This window comes from Ochotona princeps, chromosome 2 (assembly GCF_030435755.1).
Source record: "Ochotona princeps isolate mOchPri1 chromosome 2, mOchPri1.hap1, whole genome shotgun sequence".
NCBI lineage: Eukaryota > Metazoa > Chordata > Mammalia > Lagomorpha > Ochotonidae > Ochotona > Ochotona princeps.
Genome location: NC_080833.1, coordinates 160,890,250 through 160,913,653, shown reverse-complemented (window position 1 = coordinate 160,913,653; position 23,404 = coordinate 160,890,250). Strand labels below are relative to the sequence as shown.

The 23,404-nt window shown below is 41.4% G+C and overlaps 1 protein-coding gene across 2 annotated transcripts in view; it reads right to left on the bottom strand.

Annotated features, from left to right (window-relative positions):
• Positions 1-23,404, bottom strand: part of RABGAP1L (RAB GTPase activating protein 1 like) — a 614,224-nt gene that overhangs the window by 267,137 nt on the left and 323,683 nt on the right. For both annotated transcript variants that reach the window (XM_058660694.1, XM_058660695.1), the window contains exon 14: positions 9,183-9,296. In XM_058660694.1, the coding sequence (XP_058516677.1) occupies positions 9,183-9,296 (114 nt within the window). The remainder of the gene's footprint in view (positions 1-9,182; positions 9,297-23,404) is intronic.

The following is a 23,404-nucleotide window of genomic DNA, read 5'->3' as shown; positions in this document are numbered from 1 at the left end:
ACAATGAGGAGCACATACAAGAATTCAAACAATATTTTTCACAGGAAATAGCAACACTGAAACAAAATACAGCCAGATTATCAGGAATGACACAATGGAGAAAATTAAGAATTCAGTGGAAAGGCTCCATAATAGAATGAAGGAGGCAGAAGAAAGAATCTCAGAATTGGAGGATATTTCTTGTCACAGTGGTGAAACAATCAAAAAGCTAGAAGCAGAGCTGACTCAAGCCAAAAAATGTATTCAAGAATTAAGAGACACTATTAAAAAGCCAAATGTAGGAGTAATGGGAGTTCCTGAAGGTACAAAAAGAGTAGCTGGGTTTAAAGATGTATTCAGTGAAATGTTAAACAAAAATTTTCCTAATCTGAAGAAATAATTAGGAAAAAACATCCAGGAGGGGCACAGAACTCCCAACAGGCTTGACCAAAAGCAATTATTGCCACAACACATGCTAATCAAACTCTCTTCAGTGGAACATTAGGAAAAGATCCTGAGATATGCAGGATCTAAAAGATAATGGGTTCAAATTAATCCATCATTCAATGACTGCAATTTTAGGCCAATCACTTACTTTCCCTGGATTTCATCTATAAAATGCAGGAAATTCTTTACTCCCCACAGAGTTACCATATGAATCAAATAACACACACAAAAGTGCTTTCTCTAAACCAAGGGCTTCACAAACATCTATTACTACTGAGTTTATGTCAATAAACATAAGGAAGTATCTCCAAGTCTTTGGTCAGACTCAAAAAAAGCTGATTTTCTTTATGGAAGCTAATTTTCATTGAGACATGCTGTGATTTCTCAAGGTCCTCTAAAACCACTTAATTCACTTTTTTTTTAAAAGATTTTATTTATTTTATTACAAAGTCGGATATACAGAGAGGAGAGACAGAGAGGAAGATCTTCTGTCCGACGTTTCACTCCCCAAGTGAGCCGCAACGGGCCGGTGCTGTGCCGATCCAAAGCCGGGAACCAGGAACCTCCTCCGGGTCTCCCACATGGGTGCAGGGTCCCAATGCATTGGGCCGTCCTCAACTGCTTTCCCAGGCCACAAGCAGGGAGCTGGATGGGAAGTGGAGCTGCCAGGATTAGAACCGGCACCCATATGGGATCCCGGGGCTTTCAAGGCGAGGACTTTAGCCGCTAGGCCATGCCGCTGGGCCCTAAATCACTCTTTCTTAGGACATACTGGCAACGTAAGTGACCTCAGAAATAGGAAGGATTCTTTGGCAGCTCACATTTGGATCCGTTTTAGAAGGCTGTCAGAATTCAAGCAAGCTCACAAGAAAACTCCAGGGAGAAAGGATGCACACACCAAACAGAAACGCCATGGACTGGCAGAATTCCCCAAGGTATTTCTCCAAACTACAATCTTATGGGTTCATTTTGATCCAAGAACACCCAGAATTTCACATCAATGGGTCTTTATCAGATTTCAAAGATATAAATGGGAAGAGTTGCATAGGTTGCTCACTGTTGGGAAATTGGGCTTTGTACAGTAAAAGCAGGACTAAAATTTGCTCAGCAAATGCTCTTATAGAGACTGGGGCTCATAGAATAACTCCAAAAGATAACGATGAATTACAGATGGTACAAACAGCTTGAAAATTGCAAATCACACTGTCAACTCAGTGAAAATTAATTCCCCCATACACAAAAACCTCCTAGGTCTAAAAAATAATATAAACATTGTATGACTGTATCTTATTTTGATAATTTCCATTTTTCCAAACTGCTCAGTGAATTACTCTTGCAACAAAGGATCAGAATAACACTTGAAATGCTGGAGTTTTTGGTAAAACTCTTATTTTGTTTTGACAAAAACACTTAGTAAGACAGAACTATTTTGTCCTCTCTCAAAAAGCTCTGTGCTATCAAAATACTAACTCAGATAAACCGAGAGATTCATCTCTAATATGTTCAAGCTCTCCCATTAAACCCACAGTAACAGTCTCTTCTTGAGAAAGCAGTTGTTCTAATCAGAAAACCAGGAAAAAAATGATCTGAACAAATGAAATCAGACACCAAAGTCACGTCTGTCTTTGTGAATGACAGTATAAATGATGACCAGGGCTGACTGGGTCCAGGTCCTACAAAAACAAATCACCAAATGCATTCCACTTGATGTGACAGGCCTAAAAATAGTAAGAGAAAGCCAGGTAAATTCTTCAGGTGAAAGCAGATGCCTTTGATGTCAAAAGACAGAGCTGACACAGGAACTGTTTAAGTCGCCACCTTCCTGTTATATTCAGAAGACAGAGTCTAAATAATACTTAGAAGCACAGTAACTGAGAATCTGAAAATTTTCTCAGACTCCATTTATTTTTCTCAGGAGGAACACCAAAAACCAACTTTCACAGTATTTATCTATTTAATGGAAAAATGATCAATAGAATCAAGTCTCTTTTGGCCTGGTCCTATAACTGCACCAACCTATGTCCTGACTTAAAACAAGCTTCCCAGCACATGTGAATTAGAAAAGGGCCTGGTGCTGTCCATACCTACACTGTCAGGACACTTAAACAGCAGGGTGATGAAGTTGTAACTGTTGCTGTTTTGAAGAACTATACTATTGTAACATCACACAGGAGTCCACATTCCGGTCAATACAAGACCGCTGATCAGGGTAGGCAGGTGTGTTGAGTGCAGGTGTGTGAGGTAGGTGTGGTGAGACCAAAGGCTCAGCGGCCAACGACCATGACCATAGCGACCAGATCAAAACAAGACAGGAGGGTGGAGATCCCCAGGGCTGTGCACATCAGCAGCAGGAACTACCTGGTGGTGCGCTTGAGTAGTCCCAGAAACCAAGAGCAGAGCAAACAGCAAGGTAACATTCAGAGCAGCCTTGGCAGAAACCCCTGCAATAAAAGCAAGGGCCTGCTCCACTCCACAGCTGGGCCTGCTCCACTCCACAGCGCACGGGCTGCTCCACTCCACAGCTCACAGGCTGCTCCACTCCACAGCTCACGGGCTGCTCCACTCCACAGCTGGGCCTGCTCCACTCCACAGTGCACAGGCTGCTCCACTCCACAGCTCACAGGCTGCTCCACTCCACAGCTCACGGCCTGCTCCACTCCACAGCTGGGCCTGCTCCACTCCACAGCTGGGCCTGCTCCACTCCACAGCTGGGCCTGCTCCACTCCACAGCTGGGCCTGCTCCACTCCACAGTGCACAGGCTGCTCCACTCCACAGCTCACAGGCTGCTCCACTCCACAGCGCACGGGCTGCTCCACTCCACAGCTGGGCCTGCTCCACTCCACAGCTCACGGGCTGCTCCACTCCACAGCTCACGGCCTGCTCCACTCCACAGCTGGGCCTGCTCCACTCCACAGCTCATGGGCTGCTCCACTCCACAGCGCACGGGCTGCTCCACTCCACAGCTGGGCCTGCTCCACTCCACAGCTCACGGGCTGCTCCACTCCACAGCGCACGGGCTGCTCCACTCCACAGCTGGGCCTGCTCCACTCCACAGCTCACGGGCTGCTCCACTCCACAGCTCACGGCCTGCTCCACTCCACAGCTCACGGCCTGCTCCACTCCACAGCTCACGGCCTGCTCCACTCCACAGCTCACGGGCTGCTCCACTCCACAGCTCCGTGGGCTGCTCCACTCCACAGCTGGGCCTGCTCCACTCCACAGCTGGGCCTGCTCCACTCCACAGCTCACGGGCTGCTCCACTCCACAGCTCACGGGCTGCTCCACTCCACAGCTCACGGGCTGCTCCACTCCACAGCTCACGGGCTGCTCCACTCCACAGCTCACGGGCTGCAGGCAGGCGCAGAGAGACAGGGAGGAGCACTGCCCAAGCATGCACTGCGTGAGCCATGAGTCAAGCAGGAGTCAACCCAGATTCCAGCAACTGATGACTGGGTGAAGAAATTACAGTGTGTATGTACATAATAGGAAGCTATTCAGCCATAAAAAAAAAAACCTGAATCTTTCATAACAAAATGAGTGCAACTGGAGACTTTTATACTTAGTGAAATAAGCCAGTCCTGACACAGAAATATCATTGATTTTTGTTAACTAATATACAGAGTAGCAAAAAAAGTACTGCATATGAGTGAGCAGACATGTTCAGATTTGGTTACCGCTTACTGCCCTTGAGGTACAGTAGTTTTCTACTTAATGTTTGGCATTCTTTATTTAGTGGAGGGTTAGGCTTGTTATTACAGAGAAAATTGAAAATACAAAATTCTAAAAATTAGGACAAAAATAAGAAGAGGAAGTGAGATAATAGGAGAGAAGGTACCATAGAAAGTTTTTTACTCATATTCCTGTACTCTAAAGGGATAAAGAGATCTCAGGTAACAGTATATTTTTCTTCACAATGTCATTCCATAAAAACACAATATCCATTTAACAGGAAAGATATAGAGGGAAGAAGAGAAAGAGCAAACATTTTTACTTGCACAAACATTAATGTCCAAACCTTACAGAAACCTATGAATTCTACTATTATACTTTTAATTCAACTTCTCCATTGAAACTTATGACAACAGAAGAAATTGAAGAATTTCAATTTCCTCCTACTCTGAAAAAGATATTAAGAGATGAAACTGGAATTGACAGGATCATTAAAACATGACAGTTAAATTTTTACCAGCCTTCCCCCTAATCTGACAGCTTAGATCTTTTCTCATTTCACCAATGCCAAAGAAAATTTTTCAGTTACAGTGTCAGACTGTTGTATCCTTGAAGCCAGAGCTGACTTCTAAGCATACTGTAATGGAAATTTCTACTAATTTTTGCTCTATTTAGGAGCACAGCACATCCTCAGTACAGTGTCTACTGAGGAGAAACTGTCAGAAATAAGTGACGTAATGCATATGGTCAAATTTTTAAAACACAGAAGATGCTATTTAAAAAAAAAAAGTTCTATAGTTGGGTTGCTAGTGCACATAACACAGAGCAGCCTTAGGTGGAAACCATTCAAGGTGTTTAACAAAGGAGCAAGACAGGGAGGTATTATTCTCATCACTTCATTTTAACTGTAAACTGGAGGGTACAACTAATGAAACATGACAAGAAAAAAACCAAAAAGAATAAGAATTACAAAAAAGCAAGTCTATCAATATTTACAGAATAGAAACAGAGTAACTGATATATAAGTAAGATCAGATCCTATTTGTATTTATTTAGTTCTGTGCAGATCACACAGGTTAGAAATGCTAAGAAACACTGCTTGGTCAGTTAGGATCGAGGGTGTTATTATAGAAATGCAAACTCAGCAGATGAGCTAACCTCAGAGGCTGTGAAGCGAAACACACCTCGCTTTGGGGAATACTGAGAGGGAGCTGTACAGTTAAAACAAAGTTTAACTTAAACTTGAGAGAAAAAGACAAGGGAAGTGAATTAAGAAGCTTGAGAATATTCAGTCCTAAAGCTCACAAGCAAGCTATCCTGTCCTGTCTTGGAGTTGTGGCTTCTACCTAAGGTTTTCTGGCGTGAGCGCTGAATAATTCAAGAACTGTAGACCAGGAAGAAAAGGAATAACAAACCAAGCGATTCACACAGTTAAGGTCCCTGAAAAATTTTGAGCTAACCTCTGTGGCTATGACTTTAAATAGTTCAAGTCAAATAAAATTAGAATAATCAAGACAAAGAATATAAACTTTATTTCCAACAAAACCTCTATCAAGATCAACACGTTACTGTAAATGATGATGGACATTTAGACTAGGTCAATGCAGTCTTTTTTTTTACATGAATTACTAAAGAAAATAGATTACAGATTTTTAAGATCAGGAAATTTTAAAAAATCAGAAACCTTGTCAAATCAGGAATGCAAGATGGAAACCTGATGATGTCCCATCCAAAGTCTTGCAAAGGAAGCAGGCAGTGAGCCTAGCAGGTGAAGATGCCCATGTCTCATTCTGAACACCTGAATTCAATCCCACCTTCAGCTCCTGACGCCAGCTTCCTGCCAATGTAGACCCGGCAGCAGTAGTAGCTCAAGTAACTCACATAGGAAACGCAGATAGAACCACCATTCTCCACCCTTGACCCAGTACTGGCCATTGTGAACATTCGGGACTGAACCAGTGGACTGGAGCTTTCCTTCTCCATATTTCTTTCTGTCTTTCAAATAAATAAATACTTAAAATCATTCTTGTGGAAGGGGTAACATTTGGACCAGTGGTTAAACCACCCTTTGAGTCTGAGAGCCTGGGGTATAGTCACAGTTCTGCTTGGATTCCAACTTCCTGCTGATGCACACCATGGAAGACGGTAGATAACGGTTCAAGCACTGTGTTCCCGCCCTCCAAAAGGGACACGCAAGTGCAATTCTGTGGGTTTTGGGCTAAAGTGAACCTGGCTATAGCGGGTATTTAGTAAAGGAATCATCAGAGATACTCTGGCCCAGGTGCTCCATCTTGGTCTTCCATGTGTGTAGCAGGGACCTAAGCGCGTGATTCATGGTCTGCTGCCTCCAGGCATGCACATTAGTAGAAAGCTGGGATGGAACCCTACACGGGATACAATCCCTGGCCCTCTGCTTTGGCGTGTGTCGTACCCACTGCACCAGTGTGCGCCCCTTGTCCCTTCTCCAAATGAGTCATCATTTGGAAAGTGGTGATTCTTTCGGGGCATTCTCCCCACAGGCTTTTTATAAGACACCAATGATTTCACTATTTTGCCACTCAAGCTTCACTATTAATTTCATATTTATCCTTGCTCCAATTGTAGCAGAATTTATGTTGTTTTGATGGGGGCTCTTTTCCCACTGACATCACATTTTTTTAATAACTAAAATTATATTTTCATTCAGACATGTTATGACAAGTTAGTACAAACGTGTTTTAGTGCACAAACAATTTGAAATTTACACATAGGTTTTCCATAGCACGGGCTTTCTACTAACTTTCTAAGGATCCTTTGTACCTCACTCACTTCCTTTAGCAAAGACTTCTGTGAAATTATTATATACATTCATTCCACTAGATATTAAAAGCCTTACCAATTTCTATTTAGTATCTCAAATATTATTTTGTTTTCCACATCTTCACAAAATTTAAGCTATTGTCAATGATAAGGTATCTTGGATCTACATTCTTATATTCTCCACTCAACTTCAAAACTCTATTCTTATTGTACAATGAATACATAAAACCTAAAATGACTGTGAGAACTTGATGAATGAACTCATGATGGCTGGATCATCTATAACATCTGAGACAGAATAAACTATTTAGAGTCTATGTGCCAACATTTTGATTTTTTTTAAAATATTTGTTTGAAAGGCAGAGTTACACATACAGAGAGAAAAAATAAAGAGAGAAAGAAAGACATCAGGAACCAGGAGCTTCATTTGGGTTTCCCACATGGGTGACTACTTGGGTCATCACCCACCACTTTTAAAGGCGCATTGGCAGGAAGGGAGCTGTATTGGAAGTGGAACCAGGACTTGAACTACTGCCCTGTGGGATGCTGGCGCCACATGGGGTGGCTCTACCCACTACAACAGGCCATTGGTCCCCAAACATTTTATCTTTGTGTTTAATCATGTCTCATATGTTTCCCCTCTAAATATTATATAATGAGCTAAATACTATTTTTACTACAATGGAGCAAAATTTTAAATCACAGGCAACAATGACATACAACCATTTGTTAGTTATATGAAAAAGTATCTAGCATCATTCAGAGAATATTTAATGGAAAAGTCACTGACAGGCTGACAATACAGGCAATGCTAGAGAAACAGACGTTGTTACAAATGCCATAAGTGCTTCTTCCTAAGTAAGTGTAGATGATATATTCATTTTTGCCCTATTCTTTAAGCCAAAAGGCAATCCATTTCCAGTAGAAAAACATGTAACAACTGCTGTGATAAATATGTTGTCCAGGGACTGGCTTCGGGGTCTTTAAAAACTAGCTGATGTATCACCTCCCATGGTGCAGTATATTCTCAAATTTTAAGTTTTTTCTGTACTTGTAGATCTGAATGACACATCCACTGAAAAATAGATTTTGATCTGTGTATATTTATAATTCTGCAAAATGTTTAGGTCAAAAGCAAACAGAGAGACTGAGAGGAAGCCAAAAAAAAAAAAAACAGGCCTATGAGTGGGAAGAGGGCTAAACCACCACCACGCAGGAAGGATTTTAATGAAAGCTATGCCATTTGCTGAGCTGAACGTCAACCCGACTTGGCTGGTACATGTAGGCGAGAGCTTTCATAAGTGTTTTTTTTTTTTAAAGAGTAAATAGAAAATGAAACAGATTTGTGAGTATAACCCCAAACTTCCTACTGGGTAAATTTTCCTGCTTAGTAAAAGGCTACTTTAACTATTCAGGATTGATTAGAAAATTTATAAATTAGCTATGGTATTTTCTATTTTTCTGCATGATTGTAAGATTTTTTGGTGTGTGCTTCAGTCTCCATTTAATAAGCTATTAAAATGGTACGTAAGGACTATATAAGTTTACCAGTCACGCTCACTGTGCATTTCTGATATAACATTGAGAATGTAATAATTTGTTGGCTTTTCTACACTGACAGACTGAATTTTTTTATATCCAAGCAGAGAACATTTATTGAGTATCAAAACAAAAGATTTAAAAATAGAATAAAAGCTGCACAAAGATGTATGATGCAGCATAATGTGGAAAATACCAACAATATCAAAGAACTTGTCAGATTCAACAAGCCCCTCCCCCACACCACATTTTACATTTGCCTAATGTAAAAAAAAAAAAAAAAAAATGGAGGCACCTGCACATAATCTTTTTGGAAAAGCTGTCATCTGGAAGCCCCATCCATTGGGTAGCATGGTGCAGAGGACCTTCAAGGCTGCCGAAAAGCAGGGCAGGACCTTGCACACTGCCCACCTGCAGGGGAGGACCTTCAAGGCTGCCCACCTGCAGGGGAGGACCTTCAAGGCTGCCGAAAAGCAGGGCAGGACCTTGCACGCTGCCCACCTGCAGGGGAGGCTGACACTAGCCTATGTCTTGTTTCAGCAGGAGTTACGAGATATGTAGTGAAAAAGCCATCTTACAGGCTTAGTACTTCCTCAGATCTGAGACAACATGTGTGAGGCAAGTAGTATAATATAGCACAAACAAGAACTAAAACCCTCCCAACCCCCCAAAAAAACAGAAAAAAAATCATCAAGGTGGGCTTCTAGAACGCAGGCCTATAAACTAAGCAGTGAGCTAGAGGCCTTACCTTGCAGATTTTATACAGTGACTCCTGGCCATCACCTCCGGTATCTTTAAAGTAATCATGGGCGGGGAATGTACGATGAATATCTCGAGTAATAACGCTCTCCTGGGCTGAGTCCTGAAAAGGAAAAAAAAAAATGACTTGCTTATTAGAATGTAATTTCTCTTCTATTAAGAAAAATCACACATACAATTATAAAATAAATAGCACAAGAAACATAAATCCAAAGCAATTTGCATTCTACCCCATACTCATATTTCTATTCCCTAGAGATGTCACCAGCGGTTTCTCTGGTGGCCGATCATGCCACCAGAGATGGATGGATGGATGGGCGTGTATGTTCACATGGCAGGAAGGGCAGCGAGGCAGGGAAATTTCACACATTCCTCCCCATAGAGCCAAACTAACTATTCGCATCATATAACAGAATAACATATAGAATGTTCCTTAATAATACGCACAAATGAGTTTCATTCTCCTTAGGAGAAGTTACCAAAACTGGCAAGTAAGTCTGGCTATAAATGTATCAAAATTTATGTAACATTCTCTTAATAAGACTCTTTGGCATATCCTTTTATTTTTATAATAAACAGCAGCACAGGGAACATGCTCATACATATAGCCTGCACATGATGCTCAAAGGCAGGTTCCTAGAAATGGAACTAAGATCAAAAATATCACTTCTTAACTTTTTGTTTGTTTGTTTGTTTGTTTTGTTTTGTGGTTTTTTTTGGTTTTACTGGAAAGGCAGATTTGCAAAGAGGAGAAACAGAGAAAGATCTCCATCTGCTGATTCACTCCCCAAGTGGCTTCAATGGCTGGAGCTGAATTGATTCAAGGCCAGGAGCCAGGGCTTTCTTCAGGGTCTCCTACATGGGTGCAGGGTCCCAAGGCTTTGAGCCATCCTATTCTGCTTTCCCAGTCCACAGGCAGGGAGCTGGGATTAGAACCGCAGCCCATAAGGGATTCCGGCACAGGCAATGAGGATTTAGCCACTAAGCGATCACACAAGGACCATGAATTCTTAACTTTGATTAAATTTCCCCCACTACCAACATGAGTGCTGGCCCAATACTGAACATAAGTAAATGTCTACATTTGTGACAAGCTGATAAATAAAAACTCAGGTCATAGTTATTTAAAAAGTAAAAAGGAGGACTCCCAACTAAGTTGTTAAATACATCTTGACAACAGGATTCTGGACTCTCTGCCATTGTCCGTGCCTGCAATGGCAGGATACACTTAAATAGCAGATTGATGACGTTTTTGAAGGACTATACTCTTGCAATAATATAGGAGAAATTAGTGGGGGAGAGGACTTGGAGCAGGAGAGGAGATCCCAGGGCCTATGAAACAGTGTCATAAAATAAATCTTAAAAATAAATAAAAATAAAATTTTCAAGCTGTTATGAACTGAAACTCTGGAAATACTGTAAAATTACCAATCATATAAGTAAAGACAAATACAAGCATCTAATTGCACACACACACACGCACACACACACTTTTACTGTTTCACTACTTCTAGCTAAAATGTCCAAATTGCTTGACAAAATTTTAAAAACAAACCAATAAAAAAAACTACTATGTTACAATGACATATGCTTTAAAGACAAACCTAGAGATTTTTAAAGATAGATTTAGGAACCAAAAGCTCAGAATTGAGTAACAAATTGAAACTTTATTTCACTTTATTCTTGAAAATTTTGTTTATCTGTTTAAATATTAAGAAAATAGGATGGGTGTTCTAACAACCCTTACGGTGAAAATATTTTTTATGATTCATAGAAGCATCAAAGACTACTGATTACAAATTAAGGCTATTATTTAACATCTTGCTTCCATAAATATTTGAACAAATCTGCTCTTGCAGTTTTGAGTTACTTCAACAAACACTCCTTCCTCTTCTCTGTAGCAGAGAAATATACAAGTAAAGGGGACAGCCGGCGGGCTCTGAGGTCAGTGCCTTCTCTCGCTGTCCCTTTTCTTTTCACTGTTATTTCACACTAATTAGAGTGTACATTATGTACAGAAAGAAAGGAAGTAAACTGATAAGTTTCAGATTTTCAAGCTAGCATCCAGTATAGTACACATCACAGGAGAGGATGTCCTGAGAATTTACACTTGCAGTGGAATACTAAGGTGAATACAAACGGAATCCTAACAACAAAAACAACAACGCAGCAGTGGGAACCAAAGGGACCACATAGTTTACATTCGTTAGGACACATACAGTGTCACCTGTTGAAGGAAACTCTGGCGTTAGGATGGCTAAAGAGGCATGCTACAAAACATCTGTTTGATCTGTAATCTAAATATGAAAATCTGACAACTAAATAGGCCCAACTTTTCTCTGGGCAAGAGCTGTCCAAGGGAAGAACTATTTTTTCCAAACACAAATTGGCTCCACTTACTAACTTCTTGAAAAGATAATCAACAAAAGTGTTACTATTGCCATTCCGGAATTGTTTCAGGGGAAACATGAGTCTAGCATTATAACATACAGGCGTTGGATGACACTCCCCAGAAACTCTTATGTACATAGACGGGGAGGTGAGGCTTTGTCTAAAGAGTACTCACAGTGCCGTTTTAGACAAAGGGAAATTGACAAAACTTTTTAAAATTCTAAAAAGTAAACTAGTATATTTCAGTGATACTGGGCCTTTCCCCCGTGCATGCCTCATCTTCCTTCAGACAGACAGGGATGGGAGGGAATGGGGTATGGCGCAGCACCGTGGAACAGGTCCTTAAGGCACCCCATGTTGAAGAGCCAGGCATGGGGTCCCAGCTTGCTTGCCCAGCTTCCTGACAATCCGGGAGGCACTGCATGACAGCTCAAGCGCTAGTCCCTGCCAACCATGTGGGAGACAAGGATGGAGCTCTTGTCATCTGGCCCAGCCCTGGTTGTTGCAGGCATTCAGGGGCTGGAAAAAAACTTTTTAAAGGGGATGAAGCAAATAAAAGTATCACCAACCACTCCTTACTTAGATTTTGCCTTCCTAAAATTATTTCTAAAATCTTTTAAACTGTGCATTCCTAGCGGCTAAGGGAGTAATTTCTGGAACTTAGCCTTGCAGTCTAAGTAAGCAACATTGTTACACTGCTCATTATCCCTTTCACATAAATGAAGGCTAAGAGTTATAATAAACAGGAATGTGGCAGTAAAACTATAACAAAATAACTATGTTCAAAATAAAAGCTACTGTGAATCTACCAAATACTCATGACAATTTGGAATACAGTTTATCAGGAAGTCACACCTAATCCTCCACATTCACTCACTCAGTCACTCAAAAACTGAGTCAGGGAGGGGTCAGACCTAACCCTCTCTAAAAGGGCAACAAAATGTTCACTTCTTTCTTTCCTAGATTTGCTCCAACTGTAGCTGCTAATTTAAACCAGAAATAAAATGAACAGAGAGGAAGGACAAAAAAGAGGACAAATAACTGACCATTTAAACATATCAGGTTAACAGATTTCATAGGAAAGTATCATATTTCTGTATGTCTAAAAATATTTAGTAACACAATCAAAATCGAAATGAGGTCACCCACAGGAGCCCCTAAGCTGCCAAGTGACTCCAGATGAGACTAGCCACTCCCTCCTGAGCAGCTCCGTCACATCTTGAGCCACAGTTCACCTCCCGTACATGAAGTTCTCATCCTGATACACAGAATCCAAATGATGATTCGATGACCTCTGCAGTTAAACTCACTGATATTCCTGCTTCCTTTGCTTAGTCTCTACAGTCTCTCACACCACTCACTACATTTTGCTAAACTTCAGTTTCCTCATCTGTAAAGTGGGATGGTAATATGAAAAGAATGTTGTATTTAAAGTAAAACAATTTAGAATGCTGCCTGGTACAAATTGTATATTTTATTACTATTGTATATCTTATTACTTTAAATCTTATTTTAGATATTCTATTTATTTTTATTTGAAAGGTAGCCTTCTACAGAAAAAGAAAGAAAGAAATATCTTCTATCTAAAGTCTTCTCCTCAGATGGCTACAACAGCTGAAGCTGAGTTGATCTGAAGCCAGGAGTTTCTTCCCAACTACCAAATGGGAGCAGAGTCCCAAGGTCTTGGCCATCCTTTGCTGCTTTCCCAGGCCATCACTAGAGTGCTGGATATGAAGTAAAGCAGCCAGAAGATGGGTTGGCCTCCATAAGGGATGCTGGCACTTGCAGAAACAGGATTAGCTGGCCATGCCACCACGACAGCCCCTCCATTATATATCAGAGAAAAGTTGTCATGGCTGTGAAAAGGATAAACACCACTGTCAGAACCCCAGGCCTCCCTTCTGAACTAGGCAAGACCTAGACTTCGCTTGGGGCACACATGCAAGGTGACTCACAGAGCGGGAAGAACTGTGCAGTAACATTGGACAAGGTAAGTTTTATCCCCCGTGCTCTACACCTCTGACATCACCACCACACAGAACTAAACCAACCTTTCAAGGATTTTCCTTAATTTCTAAACCATTACTTGTTCTCAAAAAAAGACTAAACTTGTTCTGAAAAGATCTTAATCTCTTGCAGATAAAATCTATAGTTTCAAAAAAGATATAATCCAAGTTTATGAAGATTAGAATGAAGCAAACTCCAAGAGGCACTGATAAGCTTGATGAATTTTGATCACTTTAAAGTAGTTCAGTTTAGAGCCTGCTATCAACAATACTGCATGAGCTATCATAATGGTATAACTTGTATATCCTCATACATTTGTAATTCTATTAATTCCTGGATGAAATGACTTGCTTAAGAGGAAGACATAAATGCAGTGTTCAAGTGTCCACAGATACTAGGAACACACACTTGGGTGACAAAATAGTTACTTTTTATGAAATAACTACCAAAAATTGCGAAGTATTTTAGTGAACATGACTTTTTCATGTGTGTCTCAAGCAACAGCAACATATAAGTAATTTTCTGATTAATGTGTACTTGCTATATACTTCAATTTGCACTATTTTAAACATTGTGACAATACTTTTTACATTATACATTTTCAGACCCAAAGTAAAAGCAGTGTTTCTAGTTTACATCAACCCCCAAATTATTTCAACTTCATAAGCCCTATGTAAATCTGTCAGCGCCATTAAAATGTTAATCTAGTTCATGGCTAGTGATAATCAGTCATCAGACGCATTAGCTTGAAGTTTCTGACCTAAGAAGGTGCCTTCTAGTTTTACTCCACAGGGAGCCCCTTCTGTGCTAGGCTGGATGGGAAAACAACCCAAACAGCTCTGCTCACACGTTCCTGAAAGCAGATGGATCTGCAGCCTAGGTCATCCATATGCGCCTTGATGTTTGCTACAATCCAAAGACCCAGAGATGAAAGGGGAAAACATCAAAGTGTATTCCAGTCTAAAAGGTGCTATTAAAGCATAAGCTGGAAACAATAACACAGAAGCTGGATCGCTGTCAGCCTCTGTAAGTGGAAAACTGCAGAGCAGGGGGCGCAGGAGAGGGCTCAGACCCAAGCAAAGAAATCAGCCTCAGCTGGGTCAGACTGGGAGCAGGCTGCTTCCCAGGCACTGCACACGCAAGCTGCCAAACGCCTTCAAATCAAAGACGGAGGTCAGGAATATAAGCTAACTCTGCCTTCCAGCAGACAGACATCTCTGTAGGGAAGGTAGTGACAATAAAAACCACACACAGCGGGAGAGGAGGAGCAGGAAGGTATTTATAGACCAGTCAATATTCATGATGGCTACTTTGACCTGAAGGAAGTACTGCACAGAAGAGGAAAATATCTGAACAAAACAGAACCTGCCTCTGGGAGCAGCTGTTTAGGAGTCTTTACAAGCTATGGGCACAGCCTGGGATCTGAGAGATCCTGCAGGAACTAGGTCAGAGTTGGAATAACTGTCTGCTGAACACCTAGGGTTTCTCTGAGACTCCCAATACACCTATCCAATCCACTTAGGCCTTAATTAGATACACTTTAATTCTCAAGGGCTGCTGACTGTTCACTGTCCCCAAGGAAAAGTTCAGCTGGAGCACTCGACAGTTGGGGAACTTATGGCAACAGGCAGTAATAAATGGTTCAGTTTCCTAGAAGGAGAACGATACCTGAACGTCACGCCGCCATTTCCCTCAGATAGATAATTCTGGCTTTACATTATTTTAAAAATTAGTTAACACAGTTTTTAGCAAAATACATTCTATGCCTTTGTGAAACATTAACATTTTTATTTATTTTTTGAGAGATTTACTTAGTTTGAAAGTCAGGGTCACAGACAGGGAGAGAAGGTCACAGGGAAAAGGCTGGGTCGGCCAGAAGGCAGGGACTTTGTCGGCCTGTGTGCAGTCAACTCACGAGCTATGCCACAACGTTGGCCCCCAGAATTCTTTTCAAAAGAGCTCTATGTTTATGTACCTCATATAAAACAATTCATATGCTTTTCCAAAAACATTGAAGAAGGCCTCTGCTAAAATCATTAGTTGATAAACATACCTATCTTAACATGATCCTTGCAGCTTATTTTACTAAAAATGCCTATCAATCAACAGGCAAAATTAATATCATCAAAATGTCTATACTACCAAAAGCAATATATACATTCAATGCAATCCCAATCAAATTACCCACAGCATTCTTCATTGAACTGGAAAAAATGATACATAGATTCATCTGGAAACACAAAAAACCACGAATAGCCAGAACCACTCTGAAGAACAGGAACTTAACAGGGGGAATCACAGTACCGGATCTATGGACATACTATAGGGCAGTGGTTATCAAAACAGCCTGGTACTGGCACAAAGATAGAGAGGAAGATCAGTGGAACAGAATCGAAACAACAGATGGAAACCCACACAGATACAGTCAATTAATCTTTGACAAAAAGACAGACAACAATCCAAGCAAATGGGAAGGTCTGTGCAATAAATGCTGTTGGGACAACTGGTTGATAGCCTGCAGAAACAAAAAGATAGACCCACATCTCTCACCATACACTAAGATCAAATCTAAATGGATGAAAGACCTAAACCTACATCCAGAAACCTTCAAACTGTTGGAAGAAAATGTTGGAAACACACTGGAACACTTAGGGGTAGGCCCTCACTTCCTAAAAAAGACTCCAAAAGCAGTAGAAATTGAGACCAAAATAAACAATTGGAACCTCATCAAACTAAGAAGCTTCTGTACAGCTAGAGAAACAATCAACAAAGTAAAAAAACAACCTACAGAATGGGAGAAGATCTTTGCACACTACATAGGAGATAGAGGGCTGATCTCCAGAATATACAAAGATCTCCAGAGAAACCAAAACACCAGAACAAACAAACTGCTCAAGAAATGGGCACGGGAAATGGGCAGACATTTCACAAAAGAACAAACCCAAATGGCAAACAAGCATATGAAAAAATGCTCAAGTTCCCTGGCAATAAGGGAAATCCAAATGAAGACAACAATGAGGTACCACCTAACTCTAGTAATGATGGCACACATACATAATACCACCAACACTTGTTGGCGAGGATGTGGGGAAAAGGGAACCCTTCTCCACTGCTGGTGGGACTGCAGACTTGTACAGCCTCTATGGGAATCAGTTTGACGAATACTCAAGCAACTGAAAATCAACATGCCATATGATCCAGCAATAGCACTCCTAGGGATATATCCAAAACATCTCCTACACAAGAAACCAACATGCACGCCTATGTTCACAGCAGCACTATCTACAATCGCAAAAACCTGGAAGCAACCAAAATGCCCATCAATAGAAGACTGGATAAGAAAGCTATGGTTAATCTACTCTATGGAATACTACTCAGCTATTAAAAAAAACGAAATGCAGTTCTTTGTGGTCAAATGGGCCCGACTGGAATCCATCATGCTAAGAGAAATGAACCAATCCCAAAAGGTTAAATACCACATGTTTGCCTTAATCTGAGATGAAAAGATGACAACTTGGAAGATAGTACCTGTATATTGTAATATTAGTGCGATCTCTAACAACCTGTATCCAATGCAATAAGATAATGTGATATAATCTATAAACCAACAATTAATGTCAGAATACTTAAGATCTACATCGAAAAACTGTAAAACCTACTATACTCTCAATACGCTGTTAATCCGTAATGGAGAGGGAGTGCAGGGAAGTCCTTCAGGACCATAAAAAGAGTGAGGAAAAAGTACAATATAGCCTATCAAGATCAAATTTGGTAATTCATAGACAACAGACTCAAAGCAGCACTAAACAACAATAAAACTACTATACCAATGCATGAGGGGGGAATCGGGTGCGATCCTGACAACCTCTTAACAGGAGGTCACGTGCGTGGAGCAGGGGGGCACTCCAGAGTGGAGCAGGTGGTAAGGAGGAAGCTTGGATCCCAACCATGAAGACTCCCAGATCTTCACCACAAACTATTAATACGAGCAACAAGGACTATATCCCAACTGCCAAGGAGGCCACAGGGAATTGGATACCCTCGGAGGCCGAGTACTTTGAGGTCACCCACCCCCAACTGGAGCTTCCACAGGGGATGGAAGAAGTCCAAATACTACCGGGCAGAAACCAACGTCATCAGAAAGACAACCAGAAGCCCTGAGCGGTCCGCAGAAACAGAAGAACAATAACCGTCCTTCGGGACCAGGGAGGAGAGCTTTCTCTGGTCCGAGCCTGACTCCACCTCTGCACCCCCGCCCTCCCTCGCAATGACCATCGGGATCGCTCCAAAAACCCCTCACAGCAAACAAACAATCATACAAACTAAAAAAAAGCTAAAATAAATAGACAAACAACAAAAAGTAGAGCTTGGAATCTGACGGGAAACAGCTGGCATGGATTGGCTCATGCCTCGCTGGGTGGGACACGAAGATTAGTCACTCCTCACCATGGTGTTGAGGATTTTCCTGCACACCCCCCCCCCAAAAAATGTTCTGCACCTTAATTGTTGACAAATGTCTTGTTAGAGTTACAAGCCAGTCTAGATTATCCTAAAATCTGCCAAGATCAGCAAAATTATACTTCAACACAACAAATGGCTAAATACTAAAATGAAATAGACACGAGACAGCTGAATGGTACCTTATAGCCATTTTAAGGTATACAGCAGCCGGTCCTGTATATAAACTAAAATTGAAATGTCAATGAGCTAATCATAGGTTGTGGTTAAGAACTTGCTTTTTTTTTTCATTTTTCTTTTTTTTAACATACTGGTTACTCAAAACCATGTCAATTCCATAATGTTGCAAATTGCTGTTGATGTTATATTGGGACTCTTAATTGACTGGGATGGTATTCTACCAGCTCTAACTTCGGGCCGGAAATGGTCTCCCCAAGAAACTATTCAACCCATCTGGACAATAAGTAGCTGGACTCTATGCTTGGTATACATTTGCAAGGAAAGAATCTTGATTGAATTTGAACTGTAATACTGCATCAAGGTGGAGGAATCCACCAGGGGGGAGGGGCGTGGGGAGGGGTGGGGGGATTCCCAGAGCCTATGAAACTGTCACATAATGCTAAATAATTAATAAAAAAAATGCCTATCAACACATCCAATAACTGTTTATAACCTGAGTACATTTTTGGTAATTTTAGAAAAACTTTAAATATTTGTTCAATCATTTTAGTTACTCCTCTTTTAAATGCTTAAAGTTCAGCAACATCAACTTAAATTGAATAATGCAGAAATGAAATAAACATCTAGAAATTAAACTTTTCATTTGTGGGAATTCCTTCAACAAATACTTTTCTGGGTTTGAGCCACGAGGCAGCTGCTGTTCTGGACAGGGAAGGTATAACTGAGCAAGACAAATGGCCCCTCCAGTGAATGTCTTCTGTCTGCAGGGACAAAAACATCAAATGAAGCAGCACATAACCCTGGTTGGCTTAAAAAGCACTATGAAAAACTAAATTTAATATAAAAAGACAGTGGGGAGAGGACTTATATTTTGGGACAGGTGGTTTAGAGACTATTGCAATCAGAGGTGGAAGCAAAGGTCCTGAGATAGGAACGGAATGCCAGTGCCTTTCCTGACATTTTCCAGCACTGTGCTGACCTTGTGTTCGTGGATGTTTTCAATGAATTGATAAAAATGACCCAAACATTCCTGGATAAATATTGCTCATGAAATTATATGACTTGGCTTTTTAAGACTAAATCCAATAGTTAATATATAAGTTCATATATCTATACAAGTTCATATAACATATATCTACATTGTTCATATAGAAGTTGACATCGTGGCTTTGGAGGACTCAGTGCTGTGCTGCAGCAGGTTGGGCTGCTGCTTGCTGCACTGGCATTCCATGAGGGTGCTGGCTTCTGTCCTACCTGCTCCTGTGCTGACACGGCTCCTGGCTAGTGTGCCTGGGACAGCAAGGGAACGTGGTCCTAGTGCCTGGATCCCTGCACACACACGTGGAAAACATGGATAAAGCCCCTAGCTTCCGCTTTCAGCCTGGCCCAGCCCCCGCTGTTGTAAACATCTGGGGAATAGACCTAAAGATGGAAAAGAATCTCTGTGTCACTGCCTCCTCTCTCTGTAACGTCTCTTTTCAAATAAAACTTCAAAAAAGGAAGTCTATAGCTTCCTGAACCTGCGAGAAGCTGAAATCTATCTGTAAACACAAGACATAAATATAAATATTAAGGAAAGGAAATAACTTAACATTACAAGGGCAGTGTTAGCTATAAGAACTCAGTGGAAAAGGTGATCCAAAAGACTATCAAGTGGTAACAGTGGCCTTCCACAGGACACAGATACAATGCTGGGCATTGTAGACCAGACAGGGTCAACAAACTCTACGGAGAGAAAATACACTGATGGATAGCAAGATGTAAACTGAGGCACTGGGTTTGTCCAGGACATCACGAGACAGATCGCAAGAACAGGATTCATGGGCCCAGCTCAAAGGCTCAGCGGCTAAATCCTCACCTTGCACATGCCAGCACCCCATATGGGTGCCAGATTATGTCCTGGCAGCTCCATTTCTCATCCAGCTCCTTGCTCATGGCCTGGGAAAGCAGTGGAGGATGACCCAAAGCCTTGGGACCCTACACCCATGTGGGAGACCTGGAGGAAACTCTTGACTCCTGGCTTTGGATCAGCTCAGCTTTGGTCATTGTAGCTGTAAGGAGTTATTCGAATATCCCACCCTGGACCCGGCACCATTTCTTCTTCCTCACAGCTCATGAAATTTGCGCCCCACTAGCCATCCACCAATCAGTTGTAACCTGGCATTCCACCTGAGAATCCCACCCCCAATCTTCCAGCCCCTTCCCCAACCCCCGCCCACTCACCAATCATCCCTAGGCATTCACCTGCAGAATCCCCTGGGGCCTGCCCTCAATCCCTCCCAATCCCCACCCCCACACCTAGCAGACAAAAAGGCCCCCAGGTGCGGCTCTCTCTCTCTCCTTTGCTCTTCCTCTCTTCCCCTTCTCCCCTTCCCCTTTTCCCTTTTTTTTGATCTCCACTACCTCCACCCTGTTCCTTCCCCGCTGGAATAAACCTCCTAAGATAACTCGTTGCGTCTGGTGTTTTCAGCTCATGGTAAAGAACCAGGTTGCGGGAATTAGCTGTGTGAGATAATATCGTAATATCGTAAGAACTAGAACTCTAACATCTTTTTAAATAACTAACAGTAGCCACTTGGGGAGTGAACCAGCAGATGGAAGATCCTTCTGTCTCTCCTTCTCTCTGTAAATCTGATCTGCCTTTACAATAAAAATAAACAAATATTTAAACAAACAAAGAATAGAATTCATAAGGGCAGAAATTGATGGGGATACAGAGGAAACTAGATCTTAAATAAAAGTGCTTTAACTTAATCCTGTGGGCAATAAGGAGCCATTTATCTGACACTGACTGTATAGTTTCAGGTTTGTGAGGCCTTGTTAAGTTCAGCCTCTTCTGCTTTTATCACATGAAATCGGTGGTGTGTATAAAGAACCTTATCCAAAGAGAGATCTGGCCTTAGAAGTTGTCATCTTTTCATCAGTGAAGGTCATGTGTAGTATGAAAACCTTGACACTAACCAGTGTCACAATGGGACTCCATCCTATGGAGGCTTAACCAGGCAGTGTTGGGTCTGTGCAGACTAAAATCTGCCACACAAAACAATGCATGGGTAAAGTCTAATGGGGACTTTGGGCCACAAGGCCCAGGACAGCTTCCTCTATGTCCTGTCTCATGATGATGCCAGAAAAGCAAGGAGGACAAATTCCATGCTTGGTCCTTCTGGATTTAACTCGCAGTCCTTTGCTTGGCTGGCTTTAATCTGCATTCTTTACCTGCAGTACTGCGTAACTGTAGGTTTAACAGTTATTTGTGAGTCTGTGAGTGTCTCAGGTGAATGTTAAGCCTGAAGGCAATTAGGGGACACTCTGAATTTATGGCTCATGCCAAAATGAGCACAGTCTTGCCTGGACCATTCCCACTCACTCATGGGCAGTTACTCCAGTGTCCAAGTTGGCTACGAACAAATCTAAAGGGCTCACAGTGGTTCTTACCGGTGTACCTTCTCTACTCTCATCATGGCTTACATTTTCTTCTGTCTTTAGCAAATTACCACAATGAAAGAGTTCCATAAGACTGTGTTAATTTGTCATTTTTAACTTTAAAACTTTATTTTTTATTTCCCTAGGCTCTACAAATAAAAAGCTCTTTCATCTTTCCAAAGTTTTCAGTGTCTGATGCCAAACTACATATATGAAACTGTACTTATGTTCCAGGGTAATTAGGCGTTAAGTGTCAAACAGGTCACAATTTCTTAGAGTAAGCTAGGACATGACCTTTTCTGGCATCCCATCTAGTTCAGGAAATTGTCACTTTATGACTAGGAAATTCAATAGGCAATTAATTATCAGTTTTCTATTTTTTCCTCCACCAATAAGTATTACTATTTCAATAAAGTACTACTTTGTTGCCCCATTCTGCAAAACTGCACTGTTCTAAATTTTAAAGCTTTTGTTCACTTTCCCTTGCTTAGACAGTGCTACTTTCCGCAGTCTCTCCTCTCGGAATCTTGTTGATTTATAAAAGCTCATCAGATTTCTCCCATGATGCTTTCCTAAAGATCCTAGGTGAAAAAACATCTTCCTCCTTTATATTCTTACAATACCAAGTTATATATATGTATGTGAGACTACCGCACAGTGCCTTGGGCTATCTCTGCTAGAACTGAAAGGTAACTCCGAACCGATGACGATGCACCTGGTAGTATTAACTGTCGCTCCATACCTAATGGGGCTGCACATTCATTGAGGATCCCTGCGTGAAGGAGTTTGTGAAAGATGAAAATGGCACCCCAAGTTAAGAAGAGAATGGTGGGTGGGTCATGCCTCATGCTGAGTTACAGATAAAAGCCAGACTGGGAAAATTTTTCTTCTGTTGGTTACTCAAATCTGGCCCTCTGGGAGGAAGATTATTAAAGTCATCAGGAGGTAGAATGTTATCTAATGGGATTGCTACTACAGCCAATGCCATGATTTGCAACATTTCAATCACAAGAAGTGCAATGTTTTGAAACCCTGCTTTGCCAAGGGTTAGTTGGAGACAACCATGGAGCAAGATTCCTATTTCTGATGTACAGGAAACAAGGATTAAAACAACCTTTGCATAGATCTGTAAAGCATATATTTGTTTATCTACACTTATAAAGCATTCATTTCATTTCATCTACTTTCAACTTCGCCTAGGCTACAATATTTTTTGAAAATGGTGTGATGCTGCCACTGGCTAAGTAGTTCCTAAAAATAACATATCTCTGACCTAAATTTCTTTTTGATTATGATTATGACACTGTGTTTAAGATTATAATGTAAATGATGCAACCCTGAAACAAAACCAGGATGGTAAGAAACAGAAAACCCTTCACAAATGCAGCAAATCTGAGAGCCACATGGAGAAAAAAAGGTAGTAGCAACTGGTTTTGATTCTTTAAACAAATGGATGCACTTAGGAGATCCCAAGCATTAGTGACAAAGACACCAGTCTAGCCATTGGAGGAGAGTCTGCAACCCCTGAATTTCGGGGACATGTGCAGGAGTAGGGCAAGTGGGGCTAAAGAGTAGTTGTGGCTGTGGCTCCTGAGATCAGGCACCCGTAAAGCGCCCCAAAGAGCAGCCCTGGGAAGGTGCAAGGGGAGAAACAACGGCGTGGCTATGGGGGGAGGGGAGGTCGTTCATGAACACAAGGCATCTTAGCATGCTAGTTTTTCACTTACATTCTCATTTTTTCTAGTTATTAGT